Source organism: Xylocopa sonorina, chromosome 11 (assembly GCF_050948175.1).
Source record: "Xylocopa sonorina isolate GNS202 chromosome 11, iyXylSono1_principal, whole genome shotgun sequence".
In the NCBI taxonomy this organism is placed as follows: domain Eukaryota; kingdom Metazoa; phylum Arthropoda; class Insecta; order Hymenoptera; family Apidae; genus Xylocopa; species Xylocopa sonorina.
This window is the reverse complement of record NC_135203.1, coordinates 7220250-7246254: the sequence shown is the minus strand read 5'-3', so window position 1 is coordinate 7246254 and position 26005 is coordinate 7220250. Positions and strand designations below refer to the sequence as shown.

At 46.2% G+C, this 26005-nt stretch overlaps 2 protein-coding genes across 3 annotated transcripts in view; one reads left to right on the top strand and one right to left on the bottom strand.

The window, feature by feature from the left end:
* The window catches only part of Uqcr-q (Ubiquinol-cytochrome c reductase ubiquinone-binding protein), a 46427-nt gene that overhangs the window by 17053 nt on the left and 3369 nt on the right, over positions 1–26005 (bottom strand). The window lies entirely within an intron of this gene.
* Fim (plastin-2 fimbrin) lies at positions 1046–25726 on the top strand. 2 transcript variants are annotated; one of them, XM_076905170.1, is made up of 4 exons: positions 1046–1411; positions 21760–22190; positions 22424–23642; positions 24238–25726. In XM_076905170.1, exons 1-4 carry the CDS (start codon positions 1361–1363, stop codon positions 24439–24441), a joined length of 1905 nt encoding a protein of 634 aa, XP_076761285.1. In that variant the 5' UTR covers positions 1046–1360; the 3' UTR covers positions 24442–25726. The 2 variants fall into 2 exon arrangements, with proteins under 2 accessions (XP_076761285.1, XP_076761284.1); XM_076905169.1 differs by lacking the exon at positions 1046–1411 and adding an exon at positions 20205–20297.

Sequence of the window (26005 nt, the reverse complement as noted above, 5' to 3'; positions counted from 1 at the left end):
TTGGCGAGTGTATCGCCAATTTTATCCATAAGCGATAACGTTAGTAGTAAAAATGGTAAACACGTTAGCGTTTTGAAAAACGAAACCAGGAAATAAAGATAGCGACTGTTGAACGTTTCGTCTTCTTTTTTTTATTTTTTTCATTCATTCTCAAGATTTCACGTAGCCTTGAATTTCATGTACGAATGTGCTTGTAAAATCCAAGAACAACGTACATATCTTTGCTTAAAGATAAACTAGTTTTATTCCGTGAATGATCATCGTAGGTACATACGATCGCTTGTACACGGAAGTCTGCAATATTTCAGTCCGAGTTGTACAATTTTATGGTACGAGGAACTCGTATTTCTGTCACGCGCGCTGAAACAATTTTGCTGCAAATGCGATTCGAAGCAAAAAAAGAAAGAACTTAACTTATTTTACAATAAGTATCTTTTTTTTTATTTAGAATTTTCAGTCCGCACAGTTGGACGATTTAAAATGATGAATAGGGAAGCATTTTGTGGTTCTTGGTCGGATAAAGAAGGAAAATGTGACGAATGAAATCATTCATAAAGAGGATGTCTTTTGTCAGGCTGAAGAGACGCCCGTTTGACAACTTCCGCCCTCAGGTCCTCAAAAGTGTAACGCTTTGAACGCGACAGGGAATAGTTCCCAATAATAGACGCTTTTGTTCCCTCTGATGTAACGTACCCCACGAGACATAAAAAGGGAATGTTGAATGTTAGAATATAATAATTTCGTATCTTAAAATAATCGTTAAATGTGAGAAAAAAAAACGACAATGTTAATACGTTGACCAAATGTCTGGTAAAATTTTTCGTTGGAGATTTTCGAAGGAATTGTGTTCGCGCGAAAACGAAGGAAGAGTCAATAGAGGATCGTTCGCGTATCAAGTACATAAATCGAAACTTTAATTGCATCTGGAGATTTTTGTAAAATTACGACACGGGCCGAGATGTCAAAAGAGTGGCCCATTCGTGGCCGTTCGGCCGTTCTCGTGGGCGCTCGGTCGATTGGCGCGCGCTCGGTTTGGTGTTCGGGTGCCTCAGTATTCGCTGCGACTCCGTAATAGTGGGACGCGTTCCCGCGGTGTCTGGCTGCTTCGTAACCGCGTCGTAACCAGAAACGCGTACGCGAGGTGCGAGAACGCCCCAAGTAACCGTTTTTGTAACTATCCGCGTGTACCCGGTGGAAATTACCGACTCGTGTTGCACGTTTTTCCGTCTGATTGTGCGTACCGCATAGACCGGACGGTAATTAGCAGAGGGCAGGAGAGAGAAGACGAGAAGGAGCAAGAGAAGGGCCACGCAGGGACCACGGAGAAAGGAAAGACGAAAGGATTATATATTCGAGCAACATGGCCACTGCGATCGACGACCGGCAGGAGTTGTTGGAGCAATTTCAGGCGGTGAGTCCTTTTGTCTCTCTTCCTTTTTACCCGATCAGAGAATCTCGAACGATCGAGCCGCGAGACACCCGTTACTATGGCATTTCGTTGATGTTGCACTACGTACAACCCCGGCTTCTTATCGATCGCCGGTTTTATCAGCATGCTTTCGTGGAAACCCACCCTCGTGGGGACTATGCCGGGTGTCGCCGCCCTGCAGTCAGTTTACTCGTTTTTTACGCCAAGCCCTCGCGCAATTTCAAATGTTGCGTCGTGCGTCCTACCGTGTCCTTTTGCGAGTAACGCGCACTACAGCGTAACAGTGCTACGTGCTATCGCACTATAAAGTAGAAAACGCAAGTAATTTACAGTTAATTTATTAGCCTATTGTGTTTTAATACTTTTTTTTTTTTCCTCGATCGAACCATACGTGCATAGTATGAATCAGCGCAGCTCTATGCGGCTGTAACCGAGAATATAAATCATTCTTAATCCGTTTAGGAAAACTGCGCGTCCACGTTTCACGGATGCATTGGCTTACGTCGGCTTCGCTAATTATCAACAATTTTTTCAGATCGATCGAGCGCATAATTGCGTTCGATATCGAGTATCGTGACCCGGTCACTTTTCACTTATACTTCCTTCCGTATATATGCACGTTCACGCACGTGTGATCACTCTCTCCGTTTATATTATACGCGTACAGAACGTGTTTTACGGTGCATGCTCGCGTGCTTGTTAAATAACTCAGACGAAAGAGTTCATTAACTGTTACATTTGTTGTTAACTCGTCATCATCCGTTGCGGACCAACAGACCAACGTTACCGATATCCGAGTTTATTTACATTCCGTCTCGCATTGAAACGACACCAGCATATAGATTAACGGAGCAAAATATGACATTTATTTACCACCTCGGGTATATCATTCTTCGCTTTCTGCGTGCCCGTCTTATTTATCACGAAATTGCTTCATCGTTCCAGCGATAATTTACTTTGGATTTACTTTCCTAACGGAATTAACCGCTCGACCTCTAATTTCCTCTGATAAATGTCTCTAAAATTCCTGGATACCGTTATGCCCATATCGGGAGGAGAGTTTCAACTCTCGAACATCCGTGTCGCTGCACTCTCACGTACAAAAGAAATACCACGCGACCGTGATCATCGCACGTGCCCGTCCTTCGAATACCTACGGTCGTTCTAATTACTCCTCGCCATTACCGTTGAACCGCTCCTTCACGCGGATGTACACGGTTCGCCAAGGTGTGCGGACGCCATTCAGGCTTTTTCGATCAGTTTCGTGGGCACCGGTGTCTCGTTGCCAAGTCGTTCTTTCTTGTTGGTACGAGTTCACTTTTCACGGTTGATTAGCTGACCGTGCAGTCTCGTTTCGTCGAGCTTTTTACTCTCACCATCGTCTCCGCCGGCGGGGATTAATTTGTCGTTTGTAAGACCTTTTTATTTCATATCGATGTACGAACACCTGTACTTGCTTTTTTTTTTTCTTTCGCGATACATATGCATACGTACCTCATTATCGTTTCACATAGCAAACCAGTGAAGTACACTTAGTCTTTCGCGTGTATTGCAATATCGAGCGGTGTGTACATTGTACGTAGAGTCTATAACTGCGTTTACTTTCGGTAGGCAATATCTACGGACGCGAGCTGCATTGGCAAACCAATATCGAATTATTGGTTAATTCTTCTTCGTTTTGTATCGGAAATTCCATTGGAATTTTTTCTCTATGTTACAGCGAGAACAAGTTACGAAACAAGAAACTGAAATTGTATTTTAAAAAAACTTGTTTAGTTTCTGAGCCTCGTGGAGACCACAAAACAACATAAAATGAAATAAAGAGATGACCAACTACAGTCCCCGCTTCCTTTCCTTTCTATTACATCTGCTATGTATCATCACCGTACTATCGATCGAATTTGCAATTTTATGAGTCACGGTTCCCGGCCACTGTTTCGGCCCTGCTTTCTCCTCAATTTATTCGCTTGTGACGCAGGCCACCGTGATGTTTAAGCCAGCAGGATACAATTATAACCGTCCGTGCGGATGGTGCTTAGGAAACGGGATGAGAATCTCCTCGAAAACAATGACCTTGCTCAAGTGCAAGGGAGATGGCGAAATTGCTCCCTTCCGCCGGCATTGTCGAGAAAGTCTTCAATTATCTTATTGATCGCGTTACTGGCGCGAGAACGCAATCCCTTCCGCGACATCCTGCCCGTTGCAGCGTTGCGAAAATGCACACGCGAACATATATCGCGCCGAGGGGTGCTACGAAAGGGGGACCACCCTTGACGGTGGCAAACGTGGGTTTTGGGTGGGCTGAATTTTAGATTCGACTCGATACTGTTATGGTTATTCGAACATTTCAGGATAATTACTAGAAAAGTGTGTTATAATAATCGAAAACATTGAATTAGAATAGTGAAAACTTGGATAGTTATGATTAAAATGAGAATGAGAATGTGAATATTCAAGATTAGAATAGGACGAATATTCGAGTCAATTTTGGAGTATCCTCGTTACGCCATTTATGGGGCATTAAGGTTTATTTAACCTGTTAAAGTTCCTCGAACTCTCTCGAGGCAATTCCTAATAATGATCGAGGCACTCGAACTGGAGAAAAAATTCGTTTTATCAATCGAATCGACCGGAGGCAATTTATCGTCCGGCATGTATAATGGGGTTGCTTGAGTTATTCAAGTAGATCGAGTTCTTGGGGCAATCTCCGACGGTCAAGGTGCTCTCGAAGTATTGGAGTGTTTAACTCGGTTCGAACGGGGTGGGGTTTAACTCGACTCGTCCGTCTGGGGGACGCGGACAGATCTAATAGACTATCGCTCCGCTTCATGTTCTGTCTCGGATTTACTTTTCGGTAGCGAAAGTCGTTAGCGGAGGTAATCGAGGTGGGATTCGTATTTACACTCAGGGGAAGGGTGCTCGAAAGGGAGTGGTAGCAGTCCTCGTCGCTCTAGGGTCCTAAAGCGATTACGGAGCACACCGAGATGCATTTCTGTCCTCGTTTTTCCTCTCTTTCTCGACCGAATAATTAGAACAAAATTATATGGAACACGCAGTACCTGCTGACGAAGTTAAAAAATTAAATAAATCCTCCAGAGCGAAGTAATTCATTGGAGGACTAACAAAAGGCGATACGATTTAAACGATCGGAAATATAGAGAACGTGACCAGCAAAATTTAGTTGCGGCGAGGAAAAATTTGCTTGTGTCGCTGCGTAATAGGCGGAATTCCAGGCGTAGATCAGATAACAACATCCGGAGGAACGATTTAGAATTCTCGAAAGCGTCGTTTCCGCGCGGTCGTTCGCTTCAGGAAGTCCCAGCCAGTGCTTCGTCGGCTTTAAAGTGGTGGCGGCTTTCTTAGCGCATCTAAATCATCCCTCGAGTATGTAAATATGTATCTGGCAATGGTGTTCGCGTTGGCGTGGATTACGACAGTCGCTACGGTACGCGACAAGGGTTGAGAGTCACCCCGTCAGAAACAATGTCGCGAAGAGCATTCTTCTGAGAAGGGTTGCGATGCAGCCGGCAGACCCTACGGATGTATCTTTTCCCCGTTTCTCTTCTCGCCTCCGGCTGGTTTCCAATTAAAACCAACCCGGAAGTCTCTCGATTACACTTTCATTAAGAGTCTTGTCTTCAACTAAAGAAACAGAGATTACTCGTTCAATCTCGAACCGTAAAATTATAAAATACAATTCAGACGATGTGAACTGTAAAACGTGGTATCTACGATAATTGTTTCCGATGATGGAAACACAGGGCACGCACAGCGGTCAATGTTTTTTCCACAGCTGTTGTCAGCGAAAGCAAAACTCGTCGAAGCTGAACAAAATAGAGACACACAATCCGGCAGGAACGAAAACACTTCCACGAATAGAAAGAGGTTCGAACCATTCAATTTCTCCAGTCGCGTTGGTAAAACGACGTGGCGTAAATAAAGGAGCACGTGCTCTAGCAGCCCCCCTGAAGCTTACCGGCACGTGCCGCTCTTTTCTTACCCAGACATCGTGCTGTTGGTCCTTTGCAGCTGGGCAAAAATAGACCATCGACGTTGGACTCCGCGGAATTAAATGCTTACGGTTTACACCGGGCCAGCTTTCCTATTCTCTGCCCTCGCAGCGGGGATGTAAAACGCGCCCTCTCATCCCCTTTTTGAGAACGATCGCGGTACAAGGTTCGTTTTCAGGGGGTAACCCAAATTTCAAGGAAACAAAGAGGCGTTGTACGTTTCCCTCGAACGATATTATAAGCTCGCGACGTTGTTAAAGCGATTGAATACCGTAACGAGGGTGGCAATTAGGTCGTTTAGAATTGGCGATCGTAAATTAGAGGCAGCTTTTATGAGGCAGAACCGATATTTATGATGGGATCGTTTACGTAAAAGTTAACTCGTTTAGGGTGAATTTCAGTGGGGTATCCACGGAGTTTGTTATTTTATTTCATGCATCGGGTGTTTCTCAGCTACCGTGAGATCGTAGCTTCGGACCAAAACTGTTTCATAGTTCCGCGAGCATGAAATTAATGCAGCAATGCGCTATAATGTTCGTGCAGGCGGTGTTACGGGTTGCACGTTACTCGGTGTCCATTATCAGAACCGTGGCTACAATCTGCACACTGAAATTTGTTGATTTTCTGAGTCAAAGTTCTTCGTTTAATTCGTAAACATCTTCCGCCTTATCTTTGTCTCTTATATACGCAATATTATATATACCCGTTAGTTTGAACAGAGAATCATTTTGAGATTAGAGATTCCGATTATTGACCGATACTGGCAAGTATTTAGAAAGTTGAATCCACTTCGTCTGAATTCAGTGAAAGAGAATTAATATCTGTAATATCTTCGTTCTCGTTTCACTGTCTCGTTTGTCATAGCGCGAGATATTTTAATTGCATCGGTGCTCGCTCAGGAATTCCAAAGTCGTGCAGATTAGGGGCTATTTAAAATGTGTCTCGCGAGTATCAGTCGAGATAAAAACTTCGTCAAGCTCGAACAATCTCATAATTTCACGACGAAACAATATTAATCGGTCCGTGGTACATCGAAATTCTTCTCTTTTTTCCGCTCTGGTGCAACCGCGTGGAACACGGTTCGAGTAAAAGCTCGTTCGCAGGCCGACAATGCGTTCTGTTCGAATTGTTGCTCAACGCCGTTGTTGTAATGCCGTGCCTCGATTATTATGCAACTGCACGTCGCTGGAGTAGTAAGTAGTCTGCTATCGGTCGCTTAAATATACGTATGTACCCAAGATCATTACGAAACTAGGCGTTCAGTAGGTCGAGTGGTGTGTCCTATTACGTTTTCCAGTTGTTCACTGTTTAATCATATTTTTCATGTTTTACGAATGGAACGACGGATAATTGGTTATTAAAATCGGTGAAGAAGCTACGAAAGTCGGTTCGAGAGGAACACTTGATTAAATAAAGGGTTGTATCATTTACATACGTGAGTCATTGGTTGTGTATCTAGATAAAAGATTTCGTCCATGACAATCGCACTTCCTCGACGATACATTATCGGAAAGGCGACACGCATTAGTTGAAATTTCTCAGGAACGCTGCGTTTGGTCGATGGTATCGTAAAACGAACTGTGTCATACGTAAAACTTTCAACGTTCCTCGCCTTGAATTCGCTAGCATTTTTTTCTCACTTCGATCGAATTTACAATCATTCATGCGAACGTAAAACTAGGAATGCAAATTTCAGTTGCGTTATCGTTCTGATATTTCTCGTGTAACTAGAATAGTATCACCGGAGTATTCGTTGTATCTGTATAGTTAAGAATCGTACGAGTTGTCATTAATTTTTTTTTATCGGTTCGCCTGTGAGCCAGAGTACCGGAAGGCGCCAGAACTATATGGTATCGCACTGTGATTGGAAAGCGCGTCAAGTTCGACGGTGAATCACTCGTGTCGCTCGTAATTGACGCTAAATACCATGATAATTGCCAGCCTTGAAATTTCCATACAAATGGAGCGTGTCAAAGAACAGGACAGGCTATTCGGTCGATGTTCGACATCGCGATTGTTTTCGCACGTTCTTTATGTATCAGCCACCAAGTAAAAGACCGTGGAAACCATTGACAATCGTGCTTAATCGTTCGAGTGTCACGGACTTTGAGAAATCGAATGAAAAAGTGCCATCCCAGAAAGAATATTTGAGGTTTCTTTGGTTTTACCTAGAAGATGCGTAATTGACACGATTTTGCTGGCTATAGTATCACGTTTTCTCGTTTTCTGTACGTAACGCTACTTTATATGGCGCAATTAAGTTTTAAGGAGGACGCGTACAAGCGTCTGAAGATCCAACGCGATCTCTCACTCGACCATTCATACAACAACACGCGATGCTCGTTTGTACGAGCTTATTCTTCACAAACGCTCATTCTACCTTGTAAAACTTAATGCCGCGTTATTTGTGCTCGTCAGAGAGAGAGAGGAGACGAAAGATTTCTCTCGTTATGCATCCCAGCGTAATTTCACGCCGCACAATGTGTTCGCCTGTTTCTGCGTGCACCCATGGAAAAATGCGTTCATAACTTCCACCAGGCATTTCTCGTCTATGAATGTGCTCTTTATGACGAGAAAACGTATCAGAAACCGCAGCCAGCCGATATTTCCCATCGACGCTTCTGCATCGAATCTCGAATCGATTCCTGCCCTTTTCGACGAACAGCCTCGCGTCTCGATATTTAGACAACGGAAGTCGCTTCATGTCCGACATCGATCGAGTATTGTTTCTATTAAATGGAATGCGATCGATGTCGGTACGTTTTATAGATTAAAACGATCAGGAACGATACTACGATTCTTTCTATTCGCGATAGTTACAGGGACAGAGAGTAATCAAGATTGTCCAGCGTCAGCATGAGCCGCTTGTTTTTTAAGCTCCATCGGCTTTTGTTTAGCTCGCTCGAGCCCGCTCGGTTGTAACAATGACACGTTTATGAATAATAAGCAGAGATGACCGAGCAGTCGAGATATTCGCGGTGCAAAGCTCGTTTCGTTGAAACGTTATACATACGTACTGAATCACTCGAGAACCGTAATGGATAAAAAATATCTCGACATTTTTTTGAAGAAGCCTGTCTATTTCGATGAATTCTTAGTATCGCGTAAGCATTTTTAGAGAATGTTTTAAAATCACTTGGTCACGCGAGGGATGGAATACTTATGGAATATTTAATTTAGACAACATATTTCAAAGCTGATAGGATATGGATATAGTTGTATGTTATTAGATCCACCGATAGGGAGTATGAAAATGCTCTATCCAAGCTTCATTTTCTCACATGAAATAGGGACGGGGGCGAAAGGGTTGCGTTTATAGCGCGCGTGTGTACACGCGTCCTTCGTCGGTTCGGTTCCCACGCTTAGCTCCTTATTACGCCTGTATTTATAATTAATCCTTCCTCCAGCGAGGTTGCAGACTTCCAAGTGCGTAGATAAGGCGCCGACGAAACGAGCTTCCTTCAACGAACAGAGTGTGCGATCAAAATACGAGTATACACTTAGATACGTGCGTTTGAAATAAATCGATGATTAATAATCGCGCGCTTGCAATTATGCGACCGAGTAATGGCTCGAGACGCGATCGAACGGACGCTCTAACGAAGATCGTAAAGAACATTCAATGACGATTTAGATACATACGCGTTCGGTTCTGTTAAGTGAATTTCTGTGGCGATGGCTAGCGTAAACATTTCGTTGGGCTCGTACGCCTGGGAATATCGCGTTTTGCACGGTGACTTGGGAGAATGCCGAACGCTACATCCACAGGAAATGGGTGATTCACGTGAGGCGAACGAGGCGAGAATTTTTTGGCGTTTGAAAACGTGAGGCAAAATTCAGAGGTGCACGCGACGTACTCTTCCTCTCTGACAGCTTTTACGATGAAAAGGAAATTAAAAAATTGGACGGTTGAATAATTGGAATATTTTAAAATTTAATGGCTAGAAAATGTAAAAGTTGGAGAAGCAGGAAGTGGGGTATTGATCGCGAATATTCACCCCGGGGCGACCGGATATTCGTATTCTATAGCGTTTACAAGGAATCTGAGGATCAACATAGATTTCCTGCTAACTTTAACCCGCACACAAACTCCAAGTATTCGCAGAACCTGGCCCTTCATACAAGCAATTTCACGTTGAAGAGAAACAGAAACCTTCCGTGTTTTCGGAGCACGGTTATAACTCCAGGAACTCAAACAATTGACTCCAAAATCTGAACCGAATCTCGCGCCACATAAATCACACGCGTACTCTCCCTCGACCCATAAAAAGAACCGAAAAGCACTATTTTTCCAGTGAAACTCCGAACTGTATTCAGGTTAACAATCATCCGGTACTTGGAATCCTTTCTCACAGTCAGTTCGAACCGATAACGAGACCATTAGAAGACCGGTCATCTGCGAAACAGAGTGCAGCCCTTTCCATTCGATAAGCCTTCGCGCACTCCACCCCTCTGGACGAATAAGGTATCCCGAAATTGATGAGTCAGAGGGCGGATATATCTTCTTACCCTTGTCCCCTCGAAGTTAATAAGTTCGCGTCGAATTACAGATCGCGTGACACTTGTGTCCCCCGTTCAATCTGCGAAAACGCCGGGTTTTGCGTTTCGTCCCGCGAATCAGCTTCGCTAATCGAAACACGACTCTCGAAGCCTGATTGGAATGAAAACGTTAGCGACGGTAGCTGGACTCCGCAATCAAGCCACCGCTAATCAGTCCAGGTGAAACTAAACCCGTACCTAACCTCGATCCGTCTAATTAGCCGGCGAAGATGTTCTCGTTCGCGTTATGTGATTCTCGATCTTCGATCGGTGACTTCCTTTTTGCATGACTATCATGACGAATGTAATTGGAGCGGAGTTCTCGATCGGACATGTGTTATGTTCGTTTAATCGATACGTTTAATCGATACGTTTAATCGATGGCTGACGCTTTTAATTAATTGTTTAACGTACGTTTAACGGATGTACTTGCTCGGAACACGGTGCATCCAAGGAGGCCTCTAAAACTAAAAACCGCTTTCGTATCATCGCCGATAGGCGGTCCTCGAGGCGCAGAGACGTTTCAAGTCCCACGCTGGGGGACCAGATTCTTTCAAATTCCAAAGTCGAGTGGACAGAGCCGGATGTTTCCTCGAAACCGAGCAGATCCTCAAGTTTCGTCGTGGGACGAAAATATTCCCCGGTCCGGTATGCCCGCGGAACCGTTAATCCTCTCGAGCACCGTTCTCCATGTAAATTCCACCTGCGTGGCGGAGCTTCGTCTTTTAATTAGAGAATCGTCGAACAATGGGGCAGGGAAGAAAAAAGCCGACGCAGCGGATTCCCCGGTTCGCGTTCACCAGCGTAAGAAACGCGAATAGAGGGATAATCGAGAGCGTCTATATCCTGGGAATTTCCTCGGCGTTGCGCCGCGCTCATCCGGTGGTTTTACCATTTCCGCGTGATAAGCATCGGAACCTGCCAATATGTCGAAAGGGGGGAAACGATTTCGAATTTCTTGGATGGAGATTGCTTGTCCTTCGCACACAGATACGCTACCACGCGTTCATACTTTGTTATCAACAATCTGCTCGAACTTGTAAGTCTTTAATTTTCGCAAGTGCGATTTCCTTGCGATAATCATCAACGCCGCCATCGTCGATAGGTGAAACGTGCTTTGACACGATTTCGAAGTTCCCAGATGGAAACTTCGTGTCCTTATCGCGTATACACGATCACCTTTTCATTTTTATCTTTCATGTGTTTTCCCTTTCCTTTTCGTTATCCTTAATGGATCTATCTAGACGATCGACCGTGTACCGCTTAATTTCCTCGAATAGCAATACTCTGTTCCCGTAATGTTCAGATAAAGTGGCGATCGTGTATCGTCGTATTAAGGGGGCCCAGGACCTTGTCAGCTGAGTCAACAGTGCAGAGAGACGCTCGTTCACGGTGTTCTCGCTTTTATGCGGAATAATTTCGCGGTCGAATTTGGTAGGCGGATAAATCGTACACGCACACGGAGATAGGGGCTTGTTCGTGTGAAGTCTGGGCAAAGAATACAGAACGAGGAGCAGCGGATGACCGCAGGAAACGAGATCCATCGAGAGAGTCGTCTCAGCTTCTCCGTGTGTCGCGACCACTTTCCGATCGCCATATCTGCCTAACAGTGTACGTGCTTCTACTCTCCGCACTCGGAGAGCATTGTGGCGAACGTTTGATAAATTGTTTTTACAGTACATCCGCTGCCCCGTTACTTACACTAGTTTTATCGCAACTGCAGAGTTTCTACGAATTTCTTTCGATAACTCTTTATAAACTCGTCCCGTTTACATATCAACGCGTATGCATAATCAATCCCGCGATGCGTCTTCCGAGCAGAGTGCCCTGAATCGACGAGGCGCGTGACTCGAGAAGAAAAACGATTCTTCGCGGACACGTTCGAGCATTTTCTTTTTTTTTTTGTGGTCGACGAAAACGTTGACGCGAAACAGGGGTGGCTAGCCGGAAAGGGGCGGGCTGATAGACATCGAAAATAGAGCTGAATTGCGAAAAGGAACGAGCCGCTATCTCGAATCTCCCCGCGGCACCGCGCGGAATATGAATCGACGGCGGGAGATGATCGCGGCGCCCTTTCGAGCTTATCGACGCGTTGCACTGACTCGTTTCTTTTAATTCAGGCTCGCGATCGAGGCCTGCGATCTCCGATTCTCTTTCCCCTGCGTCTACTCGCTCGTGACTCATTTTCGTCTGGCGGCAAGAAACTGGGCCACCATGGAATTCCTCGTCGACGCTTGGAACGATTTCTAAGGTGCTCGCGTTCGCACGAGTCCTTCCAGTTGAATTCAAACGAACGGATATTACTCGAAATTAAAGTGCATTCAATGATAATGGCAGCTCTAATTGCTTTGTTACGCGCGATACGACGAGGAAGCGAAAAAGGCATAAACAAAGTAGTTTAAGTTCAGATAAAAATGAAATACTCGGTTTATCACGAGTTTCTCAATAGTTTTTGCAATATTCTAATTGCGCGTCAGCATTAGTGCAAAGGTGCGCGTGATTAATTAAAAGTTTGCGATTCGAAGAATTTCTGCGAGACTAATAGATGCTAATTAAACGTAAAGATACACGTCAGAGAAGTAGTTTCTTCGAACCGGTTACTTTCCAAAAGTATTAATCATCGAAACATTGAGACATCTTCCCGGAAGGCTTATTCATCAGCCGTCTAGGTTGAATTGATAATCTTCGTACCATTAGCAACATCAGCCTTCGCAAACATCTGTAAAAACTACCCCCATTACTAGCTAATTACTATGGACGTCGCTCCAGAAACACGTTAACCCCGTTTAAACCCTTTTAAACGGCACTTCATCACCTCGCGTTTACCCGTCCGACTCAATTCTCGATGGTCTTCTCGCGTACACTTCGCAGGCGTTCGCTCTGGCTTCATTCAATTACGAGAGCTCGGATCTTTTATGCTTTCCATCAATGTCTCCCGGCGTGGACGTTTTACACGATAACGGAGGTTTCCAGGGAAGGCGAAAGGCCTTCCAGCCCCGTCAGGCTCGCGCGCTCTGTCGCAACCGGAAAGTGCTTCTGAATCGAGCGGCGTTGAATTACCCGACAGCTCCGCGAAACCTCGACGAAACTATTATCCGATGTCACCGGAGTTGGTTACGTAAAACCTCGCGATGTTAATTGGCCGCCAGTAATTAACCCTTTGCCCGCGAGGGACGCGATGCACGCGACTCTCCTCCCACCTCATCGTTGCGACGTGTAATTTGTCTTCCGGAGTGGCATGAAGTCGATCTTTACCGTGAAATTTAAAACCCCACGTAGTAAAAACTCTCGTATTCCTCAGGGTAAGTTCCTCTTTCGCGTGAAAGCGCGCAGCTTACGATGAAAATCGAACAGTTCGAGCGTGGTCGTCACGCGCTGACGGCAGGTCGTGAATGAACGCTCGCGAGACGGAGGAACGCGTCCGAGGGATTCGCGTTTAGTAGCGTGCGCGCGTATAAGGAGGTCCAGCGAACGCATCGGGCGATGAAATGAAATCAGAGGTGATCGCACTTGGAAGAATGCGCGGCTTGACTCACCGTCGACGATCCCCCGGAGCCGCGCGCCCGAGGATCCGTCGAGTCGCACGTGGTCGTTTCGAAACTACCCTGCGACGGGTGGGTATTTCGTTCGGTGATTCATTTCGCCTCTCCTTATTAGGAAGTTGATTCACCGAAATAATAGTAGCTCGCGGTTGTGGAAGCCACGACCGGATCGGCTGTGTACCAGAAACGCGAACATTAGTCACGGAATGTTTTACAGTTCTGAGCGGTTTCGTAAGATTGTTAATGAAACAGTTCGCTTTCCCTGTCTCGCTGCGCGATCGGTGTACCATTATCTCGAACGCGTTTCGCGAAACCGTAACGCGTACCTTGAGCAAACTCCATCGTTCGGTTGCCATTTAACGAGAAAGATTGCACCTCGAGCGAGGCTCATCAGCGTTTAATAAATAAGTTTAAAGCGTATCTGACGTTGGAGCCGCGCCTTTCCGAGTGCGTTCCTCCCAGTTTCGCTCGGGCCTCGCGATAAAACCGCGGGGCTCTGGGATTAGCTAATGGTGCAATCCCCGGTTGGTTTTATGGACCAACGTTTGCGCATACCTTCAACGGTGGAACTGGCCACGGTGAATTGAACGTTACAGCATTTCGTCCCATTTTCCGCGCGCGCAGAAACTAGTTACGACAACGGGAGCGCTAGTAGTCGTAACCGTAGGGTTCAAGGCGTTCTACTTTCGAATTGTATTTATTACATCTCGCGCGCGTGCAGTTAAATTGGAGCACGAAGTGCGTGCACCTTCGTGCGCCTTTCAGGTATCTACAAGGTGGGACTGTTTTATTCCTGGAACGTACCCGTGAAAAATCTGTTCGAGGCGTTTCCAAGAACTTCGAACCGGGACTATTAGATGCTCCAACGAATGCATCTGCTTATTAATTAATTGTACCGGTAATTGATTGGTATCGTTTAACCTTGATCGCGTTGGATCTCACTTTCGCTCGCGTTGTAAATCGAATCACGCGTGAATCGCGTGGCGTGTAACACGGCCAATCGTGGCAGAAGTCCCGGGGAATAACGTCGAGGCCGTACGAACGGGCGATTAATCGGTGCCTAGTGTCCAGAGACGTTGCAACGACTGTTAATAACGACTGCGAATCGATCGTTGCGATCGATGTTGACGCCAGTCCTCGCTCGCTTCGAGGAACCAGTCGGGACTGTAACGCTCGTCTCTGGAATACACGGCTGATGCATCTTGAATAACTATCGCGTCGCATACGTCTCTGCATATGTACATATACGTGCATACGTCCTTCTAGATCCCTGACATTAGCTTGTATCTCGAGTCAGAGATTTTCTTAGACGATCGCGCGCGTTGTCGAGTGTGCAGGGTCAGAGAAGAAGTAGCAGAGAAAAAAAATGGAAAGAGGCTAAACCGTTGCGCAATGGGGGGAACATTCACGCCTCGAATGTCCTTAGTCTTGGCCCAAATTTTTTCTTATAAATGAACGCGACGTACGCTCTCAAAGATGAGATCAGGTTTTAGTTGGAACGACTCGATTCTAGCTCCCTTCGTCCTACAAATCTCCAACGGAAGTGGTCTTTCTAGTAAATTCGGCGATAAGTCGGTTGAGCACGTTGGAATTATGGGATAAGAATAACGAACGGGGAAAAAATGGAAATTGTCGGTTACGGAAATTGTTGGTTGCGCAATTCCTTGGAAATTTTAGTTCGCCTCGCGGTGAACGGGTAGGCGCAGCGAGTGATTTGTGGCAAGGTATCAATGGGATTAGATTAATCGCAGAGCGAGCGACCAAGGAACGGAATGGCAGCAGCGCGTGTATCCTTCTGCTCAGGAACGATTCGCTCGAAGCTGTTCAATTATCGCCACTTGAGCTAACTCCGATGCGACTAGCTAAACTTTTTACCCTCTCGCGGCGCCCATTACGGGATCATTGCCGAGCTTTCAGCGGCCTGTAAAACGCGGCCGTAATTTATTCCGCGTGACGACGCATTGCGTGGCTCGTCGCATATAAATTAAATCCGGTGACAAAAAAAAAGAGGAAAAAAAACGCTGCCAACCGTACCATCGACTGTCGCGATTCATTGCGAAAACTGTTGTTTCGTTGGGTTGCTCGCGCTCGTCGATCCTCGTTCCCTCGTTTTGCTCGATCGCGAGATTTTCCTGCGCGTTGTTACGGTTCGTTGTTTAAAACAACCTCCACAGTCTGGCGACGGGACGTTTGATTAATGACTCCGCTGTGGTTTCTGTATTTTACGTTCAGCTTTGATGGATTGTTGTGGTCCATAATTGGAATCTATGAAGCAAATGGCCTTTTTGAATAACGCGAGGCAAATGTTCTCAATTTTTTTTGTGGAGCAAATAGGTTTGATTGAGGAATATACAAATTGAATTAGGGTGTCCAGATGGGTGCTATGTACGACAGTATTGATTATGATAGTCTGTAAAACTGTAATGGTGCTGCTGATGTATATCTGGACATCGAAGAAAATACACCAGATCATGTTAAACCATTTCTTGCTTTATGTTTATTAGTCTATTATTAACTTAGAGTAATCGATACTTCTTTTCAATTACTACATTTAATCTACATAGAGGCGAGTTTTCTCAACGAGCAATCTACCTCGCTGCAAGAAAAATCGACGGAAACTACGGGGAATAGAAACGAACTGGTTCGAAGGAATTTTACCGTCTAATGTATACACGTTATTTTTTCCGCGTTAGACTTTCAACAGTTAACCTTCGCCAGCATTCAAATTAAGTCTGATTGCGTTTTATCTTCGTCCCCCACGCGATAACTGAACGGTGGTCATCGCGTACACGTTGGAAGGAATGCGTACCTTGCCCACGTTTCGAAAATTCCAGCAAACTGACAAATCGATGCGATGTTCACGCCGCTGACTAATCGACGAACCATTTCCATTACGATCATCGTCATCGATTCGAGAAGCATCATCGTTTTAGCCGCGATCGCGTTTCGCAATTAACAGGCGCGGCTCGCGAATAATGATCGTTTTCCTCGACCGACTGTCCCTCTGTTTTACAAGTCAACATTCGCGAAACGACACACTGGTACACCTCAACAGGTTGCGTTACGCAATTAGACGCGAGTAGAGGCTGTCGCGTGTACGCGCGTATCCGCGAGAACAACTCCAGCTCGTTAAGTCTCTGTCTCGCGAAAGAGCCGAGCTCGTCGCACGTGTTTCACGTAGGTGGAATCTGATCGTGACGTAGAAAAGTCGGTTGTATCCGCTGCCTTGGAATCAAGGAAACCCGTTGACTCAACGATCGAAATCTGGAACACCTTGTACTTGAATCCTCCGTGATCCACCTCGATTTACGACCTCGCCTCATACCGGCGGGGGGGTCCACTTTCTCGCAAAGCAAAAGCCTTTCCTACTTGCGAAACCTTTTATCGCCGGTTTCACGTTTTCTGACCAATTGCCACACCGTAATCTCGCTCGATTTCAAGGCCGACCATTTACGGTTTTATCGCCGGTACTGTTGCCTTTCGTTGGATTATGTTCGAACAATACGACCTCTTCGATGTCGTAAATTGCAATGGGAGGAAGTTGCACGATGGATTCATACGTCCTGGTAAATGCAACAATGCGGCACGTTGGCTGGCTTGTTGAAGTTCATTGGATAAACAACTTCAGTGGGCAGCATATGGCCCGTGGGCTGCGAACTGCCCATCGCTGGTTTATTCTCTGTATTATAATCAACATTAAACGCAACATGCATATAAACGTACGATTTGAACAATATATTTTAGCAAATAAATTCCATTCAGATAGTCTGTTCAATTTTACCCCAAAATTGGCGAGATCCATTCTGATTCTCATTTTCCATACGCGAATACTCGTCGTCACAGTGATACAGGGTGTCGAAAGTCCCTGCCACGGTTTCGAGGGCCTCCATCGAGACGATCGTCCCGTACAAAAACGATAGACGACAGATTCACAAAGACAGACGATCATCTGACAGATTAAGAAATGGCAGGGGTTATTATGTCGCATTAAGGCCAATATCGTTGCTGGTCTCACGTCGAGCCGCGGTCTCCTCTGGCCTAGTCCAGATTGTCTATTAACGCGACGCGTACGAATAACAGCGAGAGGAGCCGGCTCCTTTTCCATGGCGGGTAATTCAATCGTGATTTCGAAGGGTTGCTGGCGAGGGGACCAAAGGGTGGCGGGAGAGAACGACGCAAGGGTGGGGACGGAGCGCAATGCGACGCCGGTGAAACCAGTTCTCAGGATAAAAGCGAGCCAACGGAGAAGTCTGATCCCCGGGTGAGAGCACCCGCGTCTACAGGGTGTCCAGTAACCTATTGCGACGCTCCGTACGAGCGTGTCGAAGCCTCGCGACGATATTTAACGCCCTACCTCTCCGCGACCTTTCCTTGGATATCTTCGCGCGAGATCGCTCGGCGCACCCCTTTCGCTTCGACGCCAGTCGGAGACGCGAATCCTTTTTGGAGCTCGAACGACGATGATTTCACGGAAGCTGGTACTTTTCGTTATCTCTGCAAAGTTTGACGAATTAAATTGAGAGCAAGTTGAAATAGCCTGGCAATATCTTTGGAAAAGTGCTCGAGAGCGTCTCCTATGGAGAGCCAGATTTAAATCTCAGAAAGGCTGCGTTTCATTCCTACGGGAGGCTGGGCTCCTACAACGTGACTTTGTAATTCCAGGCGTATGAGATCACTGAGCAGCCTGGCTACGAAAAACCCGAGAAAGTCATTATGCACGGGCAGGCGGTTTCAAGCTTTTTGTATTCGTTGCCGCGTTCCCTACGGGGGCAGCGCGCGGTACGTTACGAGCGTACACAGATACGAATTACGTATTTGCGAAACGAAATCCATGATACGGTGGTTTTTAAGTTAATTCCGCTTGGAGCCACCCACCCCGTGCGATTCTTGTACGTCCGCGTGGCGAACGCTGGCTCCGTTCTCCACGGGGCTTTTAAATTAAACGGGCTTTGATTAATGCCGACAACGCGGAAGGATATATCCCGTCCACGGTGGGCGACGCGGAGGAATAGCTTTTCCTACGGTGAAATTGTTCGAGGTTGCTATTCCACCGGCTGTTAAAGGGAAAGGGAGATTAGAATTCTCGATGCGAAACGTCGGGCGTACTCGCGCCGATCGATTCCGTTTCTTATGCACACGTTACGTGCATCATCTTCCGGATGCCAGGGCACGGCGATGCGTTTCGTATGCAAAAACGTGTTTCAGACGATGCGCGTGTAGAACAATCGCGGGGGAATCGCGGCCGATCGTCGCACTCGATAGAATTCGAGAAAGCGAAAAGAGAGCCTGGCCGTGCGCCGTTTCAGGCTCGAGTAAATGTGTAACTCTCGTTGCACAATCGACACGCCGTTCTGTAACACGGCGCACGGGGTACACCTTGTTTCCCGTTTCATTTCCCGTCGGCTGCCCGACAGATTTTCTTGCTCGCGCACGCTGCAAGGTTAATATTGAATTAGCCATTACAGGAAGCTGCGCGATTCAAGGGGAACGTTCCCCAAGGGGAATTCCGTCCGAAGTTTCGTGTTGCGTCGAGGGTTGCTCCATTTTGCAGATCGTGCTCTACGAGCGTTACGATCGGACGATTGATTGTCGTGAATCGAAGCGTTCTTGGGTATTCGAAGGAAATTCTATCCTTTTTACAAGAAATCGAGATTTCTGCGATGTCATAGTTGTTGTCAGAGTTTGTTTCATGTGCGAGTGGGATTATTAACGTAGTCGCATTCGCAGAGGAAATACAATAAACCGAGAGATCGTGAGAGGATCGTATGAAGTCGGAGTGAAAAACGAGACTGTTATCGATACCAGCCGCGATATTATTCCACGCTGGTTGGTGGAAAGGTACGATACGCTCGCGTTGACCCGGTTACAAATTACCCACGATCGAAGCTGTTGCATTTTACCGGGTCAACGCGCTCCGCGTGACTTCTCGGTATTTCGAGTGCAACGCCTGGCGGATTAAGTCATCCCGGAGTTATTTTCTTCTGCCTATCGTCTTAACAATCGGAGGTACTCACGTTTGTACGGTTTGGCGCCACACTGGTACCAATTCGTGGAACTCTATATAGATTTCCGTTCGCGTGAATCAGAAAACATAGGAGGGTTCCTTTGATCGTAAGAATTAAGTTTACCGAAAAATTCTTCAAATAGCTCATCGTTATCGTTTCGCGACGAATTGTTTCACTGAAACGTGGGTCAATTATATAGTGGCGCGTTTAATCGCGGTGCTTTGAGGTCGTAAAACCAGCAAACTGCATTAATCTGTTCGTTAAGCCTTTGATCTATCAATACCGCGGAGGATAACAATCAGTTTGTATTGTACCGCGTTAATTTCGCATCACAGATCGTTCTCCTACGTCTATGTTTACCTTTCGTCATAAAACGCTATTTTCGCGATGAACACTCGTCGCGATAAGCGCGAGACAATTAATGAATCGATACAGAAACGACGCGCACACGGTTTTTGCATACAAATAAACTACCCAATAAATAGAAGATTTGATTATCATAGATTATCGATGCTGTATATCGCATAGTCGATAAGATTCTAAGCCTCTCCTATGGAGTTTTCTTTTTTTCCTTCCGTTTTATCGAATACTCGATAACGGAGATATCAGTCGTATCTAAATGTAGCGGTCAGTCGCGCGCGAAATTGCAACCGGGCCTGATTGTCTCTGCCGTGTCTTCGATTCGTCACGTCTCGTCATGGAACTCCGCGAGATCCAGCAATGGGACGTTATAGACGAGTACTTCAAGGATTTCTCGTATCTTTTCAGTCTAGTAAGTACGCAATTTCCATCGGTTTCCCGCTGGTTACCCCGTAACGCCTTTTATGTAAGCCACTCGACTTACCATTGCGAATCGATCGATCGTTGGGCGTGAACCGATCGACCATCCGAAACTTCCTCCGCTACGAATCGTCGAACCGGATTTCTCCATCGAACGTCAACAAGAAAAATGTCGTTCAATAAAAATCTATCTACCGCGTGATCTATCGTTTTATCGATCGCAGCCGTGAAACTTTATCTGCCAGTTGGATCGTTGAAATCGATTGTTTTGTACTTCTTTCTTGTCGAGCAGCAGTTGATCATTGAGTCATAGAGCGGTTTAAACGCGGCGATAAAACGGAAACAATTATCGCCGTAAGTTAGAAACGATTCAGCGGGCAACAGCGAGATGCTAATTAGTCGGTCGTAACACGGTTCCTCGAGACGAGGCATAAAGGACCGTCGATTAACCCCGATACAGTTTTCCACGAACTGGCACCATGCGTGACCGCGCACGATCCGCGATTTCGTTCAGCATTGTTCTCCTCGTGGAAAAAGTCGGCTATGATTGCATTCTTGAAAATCAGCGAGCAGACTTTTATTGCGGGACAGCCTAGATATCGGTTGGTTGAGGTCGAGATTAAGCGTTTCCCTCCGTCCACACGTGGCGACTAAGCCCTCGCACGCTCTCGCTGCGTCGAGCGATTTTTTTTTCCCTCCCCACGGAAATCGTTGCTTCGCTTTATTCCGTTATCGTGATAATTCCGTACGAACGAATTTTTTCGCGACTCTAAATCGTAATGAAGATATTGTTGTCACGTGTAATGATAGAAATTAAGAAAAATCCGTAATACAAAGGATATGATTGTGAACCTTCAAGATTTCGAAACCACTTTCTTGAAGATCCAGACGCGAATTCGAACCGTCTCCATCAAACGCACGCGTTAAAAGATGTAGAGGATCCTTGAAAAAAATATGGAGACTCTGCAAGCCCTGCATGTTCGGGCATTCAAATCACAACCGAGTCCAAAGACGCGAGGAATTCGTGAGAAAAACTCGAACACCCAAACGCTCGAGACCAGAAACCACTTTCCTGACTCCAAACACGAATCACTCAGAATCCAAAGTTTCTCAATCAAGTTCTCGCCCTATAAAGTCCGATGACTCGAAGACAAGTATCCTCAAGAACCGAGACCACTCTCCCAGCTCCAGACACGAACCTCTTCGACTCCTACAGTCTCCCGATCAAGCTATCACATCGAAACATTCTACGAATCCTTGAGAAATCCCGATGTCTCGAAGAAGGCCCATCCTCGAGAACCGAAACCACTGTTCCAAATCCAGACGCAAGCTTTTCCGACTCCTCGACTCAGCTCCCGTGTCCAGAAACTCCAAACCAGAAGACGCGTCCCTCGTCAGTCTCGTCCTTCGACAGAAGAGCCTCCTATCTGAAGGAAGAATGTTGTTTCTGTTAGATCGACGCGAATGGGGACGGTTTCATCAACCTCACGGAGCTGCGAAGCGCCCTGGACATCTGCGGTTTCAAGATGCCCGGGTACAAGGTGCGGCAGATGATCGAGGAGTACGACGACAAGCAAAGGTTCGAGCACAAGGGCCGGCTCTCCTTCGAGGAGTTCGAGAAACTCTGCAAAGAGCTGAAGGCGAACGAGCTTGGCTCGACGTTCAAGCAGTTCGTCTCGAAGAAGGAGAACCTGGAGACGCTCGGTGGCATCTCCGAGGCGTCCAGCGAGGGGACCACGCACTCGGTCAGACTCGAGGAGCAGCTCGCGTTCAGCGACTGGATCAACACGAATCTGTCCCACGATCCCGACCTGAAACACCTGCTGCCTATCGACCCGGAAGGAAAGACCTTGTACGAGAAAGTCAAGGATGGCATCCTCCTTTGGTATGTATTTATTCCGTCTAACGTACAATTGAGACCAATTAGCTTCTTTATTTATACGCTCGCGGTTCTGTAACTCGTACGCAATTACGATGCTCGCGGCAATCGTGTGCGAATTATGTAAACCACGAGCGTACGAATGATCGTTTCGTTATACCCTTGTTATTTACTCGTACCGTTATATCGTTCGATTTTTACTACGGGGTCGCCACCAACGGAATCATTGTCTGTTCCAGTAAAATAATCAATCACTCCTGCCCGGACACGATCGACGAACGGACGATCAATAAGAGGAACCTAACGCTGTACAAGAAACACGAGAACCTAACCCTAGCCCTATCGTCCGCCCAAGCGATCGGTTGCAATATCGTGAACATCGACGCGCACGATCTCATAAAAGGCTCGCCTCACCTCGTCCTCGGGCTCCTCTGGCAGATCATACGAATCGGTCTGTTCAATCAAATCACTCTGGAAAATTGTCCCGGCCTGGCCACCCTCCTGCAAGACGGAGAACGCATCGAGGATCTATTGAAGCTCTCTCCGGAGTCCATACTTCTCAGATGGGTGAACCATCATCTGGAGAACGCGGGAATAGCCAGACGGTGCCACAATTTCCAGTCGGACATCACGGACTCCGAGATCTACACGTACTTAATCAAACAAATCGCGCCAAATACCGCTGGCGTTACTCTGGAGGCGTTGATGGAGCCGAACCACACGTCTCGCGCGGAAATTATGCTGCAACAGGCGGCTAAGCTGGGCTGTCGTAGCTTCGTAACGCCCAGCGATGTCGTCAATGGTATTTACAAGCTGAACCTCGCGTTCGTCGCGAACATGTTCAACAATTACCCCGGCTTGGACAAGCCAGAGAGCAATATCGAGGGCCTGGAGTCGCTCGAGGAGACCAGGGAGGAGAAGACCTACCGTAACTGGATGAACTCCATGGGCGTGGTTCCCTACGTGAATTGGCTCTACTCAGACTTGGCCGACGGCCTGGTCATCTTCCAGCTGTACGATATCATCAAGCCAGGCACGGTAAATTGGAACAAGGTGCACAAAAAGTTCACGAAGCTGCGAAAGTTCATGGAGAAACTGGAGAACTGTAATTACGTCGTGGAGCTGGGGAAAACGATGAACTTCTCGCTGGTAGGGATCGCTGGTCAGGACATTAACGATGGCAACGCGACGTTGACGTTGGCGTTGATCTGGCAGTTGATGAGATCGTACACTCTGTCGATTTTAACGTCCCTCGCGGGCACCCAGGGTAGCACCCTGGTCGAGAAGGAGATCGTGCAGTGGGTGAACTCGAAATTGCAAGCGGCGGGGAAGACAAGCGGGATAAAGGGCTTCCAGGATTCCTCGATAGCGGACGGGAAAGTGGTGATCGATCTGATCGACGCCATAAAACCGGGCTCCGTGAACTACGACCTCGTGAAGGAGGGCGGTACCGAGGAGGTGAGATGTACAGACGGGGCGTTGTTTTCCTTCCTCTTTTCTTTTGCTGGCTGGTCGATATTTTAGAGTCGTTACGAGCGAAAACCCTTTGCGAGTTGTTTCCTGTTTTAACGGCTTGATTGTGCGTTTCTGAGTTACGACCTCGTAAATGTCTCGCTTGAACCTTAGTGGATGCTCGTTTCTGGGCGAGAGGTTTTAGTCGAGAATTGGGTAGCTCGATGGAAAGTTGTGGAGGGGGTTTTCTTTAGGGACGAAAAAAAATTCAGTGCTTGGTACGCATCGATGTATTCCATTGTTTTGATGATGCAGTAGTGTTCTCGACAATTGAAAAACATTCTCAACCATCGAATTTTTAATTAATCAATTTATTGAATTACGATAACTGTAGAAAAATAATTGGCATCGTCAAGGTATTAATGGTCAAAATATACATCTTTTGAATCAACTCCATCCTTCTTAAACGATCGACACGATCGAGCAGACAGCATAGATCAGAGAAGACGATGTCGAGATCGTCGATGCCAATCGGCAGTTCCATTCGCGAGTAACAGATCCGTGTGACTAATTCGCCGCGACTTGGGGTCTTTCGTTGCAGGATAATCTGGACAACGCGAAGTACGCGATATCCTTGGCCCGGAAATGCGGGGCGCGCGTCTACGCGCTACCGGAGGACATAACCGAGGTGAAGCCGAAGATGGTGATGACCGTGTTCGCTTGCCTGATGGCGATGGACTACATCCCGAATATGGACTCAATGAAGCAACAGCAGAACAACAACGTGCAGAACAACAGTCAATAATGTCGTGCCGCGTGCAATTCGGTCCGCTCAAGTGCACGGGAGAGGAACTCTGTCGACTGAGCCGCGGCCATCCGCGGCGCAACTCGCCTCTTACGAGCGTAATAATTGTATATACACCTAGGTTATAGGGTAGCTTGTTTTCCGAAACGAAAGGAACAAAAAAGGAAAGAAACGAAAGGAAGCAGAAGAGGCGAAAAGGCGAGAAGAGAGGAAAGAAAGGAGAGAAGGGAGTGAAGAATCCCTCGTTGGAAATTGCGGTGGTCGATTAATCGAAACGTTCTCCGGGTTGCATGGTTTTTCGACAGGTATCCCGTGCAGGATACAATTTGGAGAACGGAAACGAGTGGTTTCGAGGAATTCTTTAGTATACGTAGAGCGGAAAGTAGAGGAGGAACCCTTGTGGTAGAAATTGTTAGCGAGCTTCGAGACAAGAAACGTCGGTGGATAAGTGGCGAGTGATTGAAAAAAAATCGGATGGATCACGTCACGTTTTAGATAGCACATTTTTTCCCTTTGTTATCGTGCGATACGGGATTCTCCTTCTCTAATCATGTTCACGCCCTTGCATTTTCGTAACCGTGACATTTTTAGATTTGTATAAATCGTATGGTTTCTTTTTTCATTTCGTAACCGTTCAACTCTTTCTCTCGCATTCTATCGATGGTATCCATAATGTAGGAGGAAGATAGGTGTCCAAGGATCACGACGTAGCCGTAATATATCCGGAAACTAAGAGGCCGGAAAATTGAAAAGGTGAAACGAAATAATCGCGTATACCGGATATACGTGGCTTTCAGATTGTCGATTATATATATATATATATACATATATACTATATTTACATTCTTAAATCATTATATATATATATACATTTGAGATGTGTACACGTATTTGATACTGCGAGTGTGAAATATTGTCATAACTTTACAATGACAATGTCTTCGATCAATCAGTCAATCAATCGATCAATTCAATGAAAAAAGAAAATCTCTAGGAGAACGCTAATAATTACGAACGCATTTAACGAACGATAGAAATGAAAATTGCTTTGTAAAGCTTCTGCTAGAAAACCGCTAGAAAGGATTTTAGATGTTCGTCTTGAAGGTTCGAGCCTCTCAAAGAAGCGTAGCAATCTTTGGTGTCGTATTCGCGGACGAACATATCGAAACGTTTAATTTTAATCGAATGATACGTTTTTTAAGTAACGATAATACACGCAATGTTTGAATACACCGAGGAAGAAATCGCAATAGAAAGCAACGATTAAACGAAGAAGCATAGAAGATAGAACTTCCTTTTTTTCTTTTTTTTTATCGATAGATGTGAATTCCAGTTGACTAAAGCTTTTCTTCGCGTTGTACCCTGTCGTTCGCGATGGTTTGAAGATTGAATCGCCCAGACGCAACATGTTAGCCAACTCCATGTACCGTTGACGAAACGAAACGAACGCACAAGGATCATTGTAATCGTGCCATTATTATTATCGGAATCGTAATCGTGATTGGACGCTTGATGCAATATATTAACGACCGGTTCGAACGGAACGTACTTACGTATTTAAAAA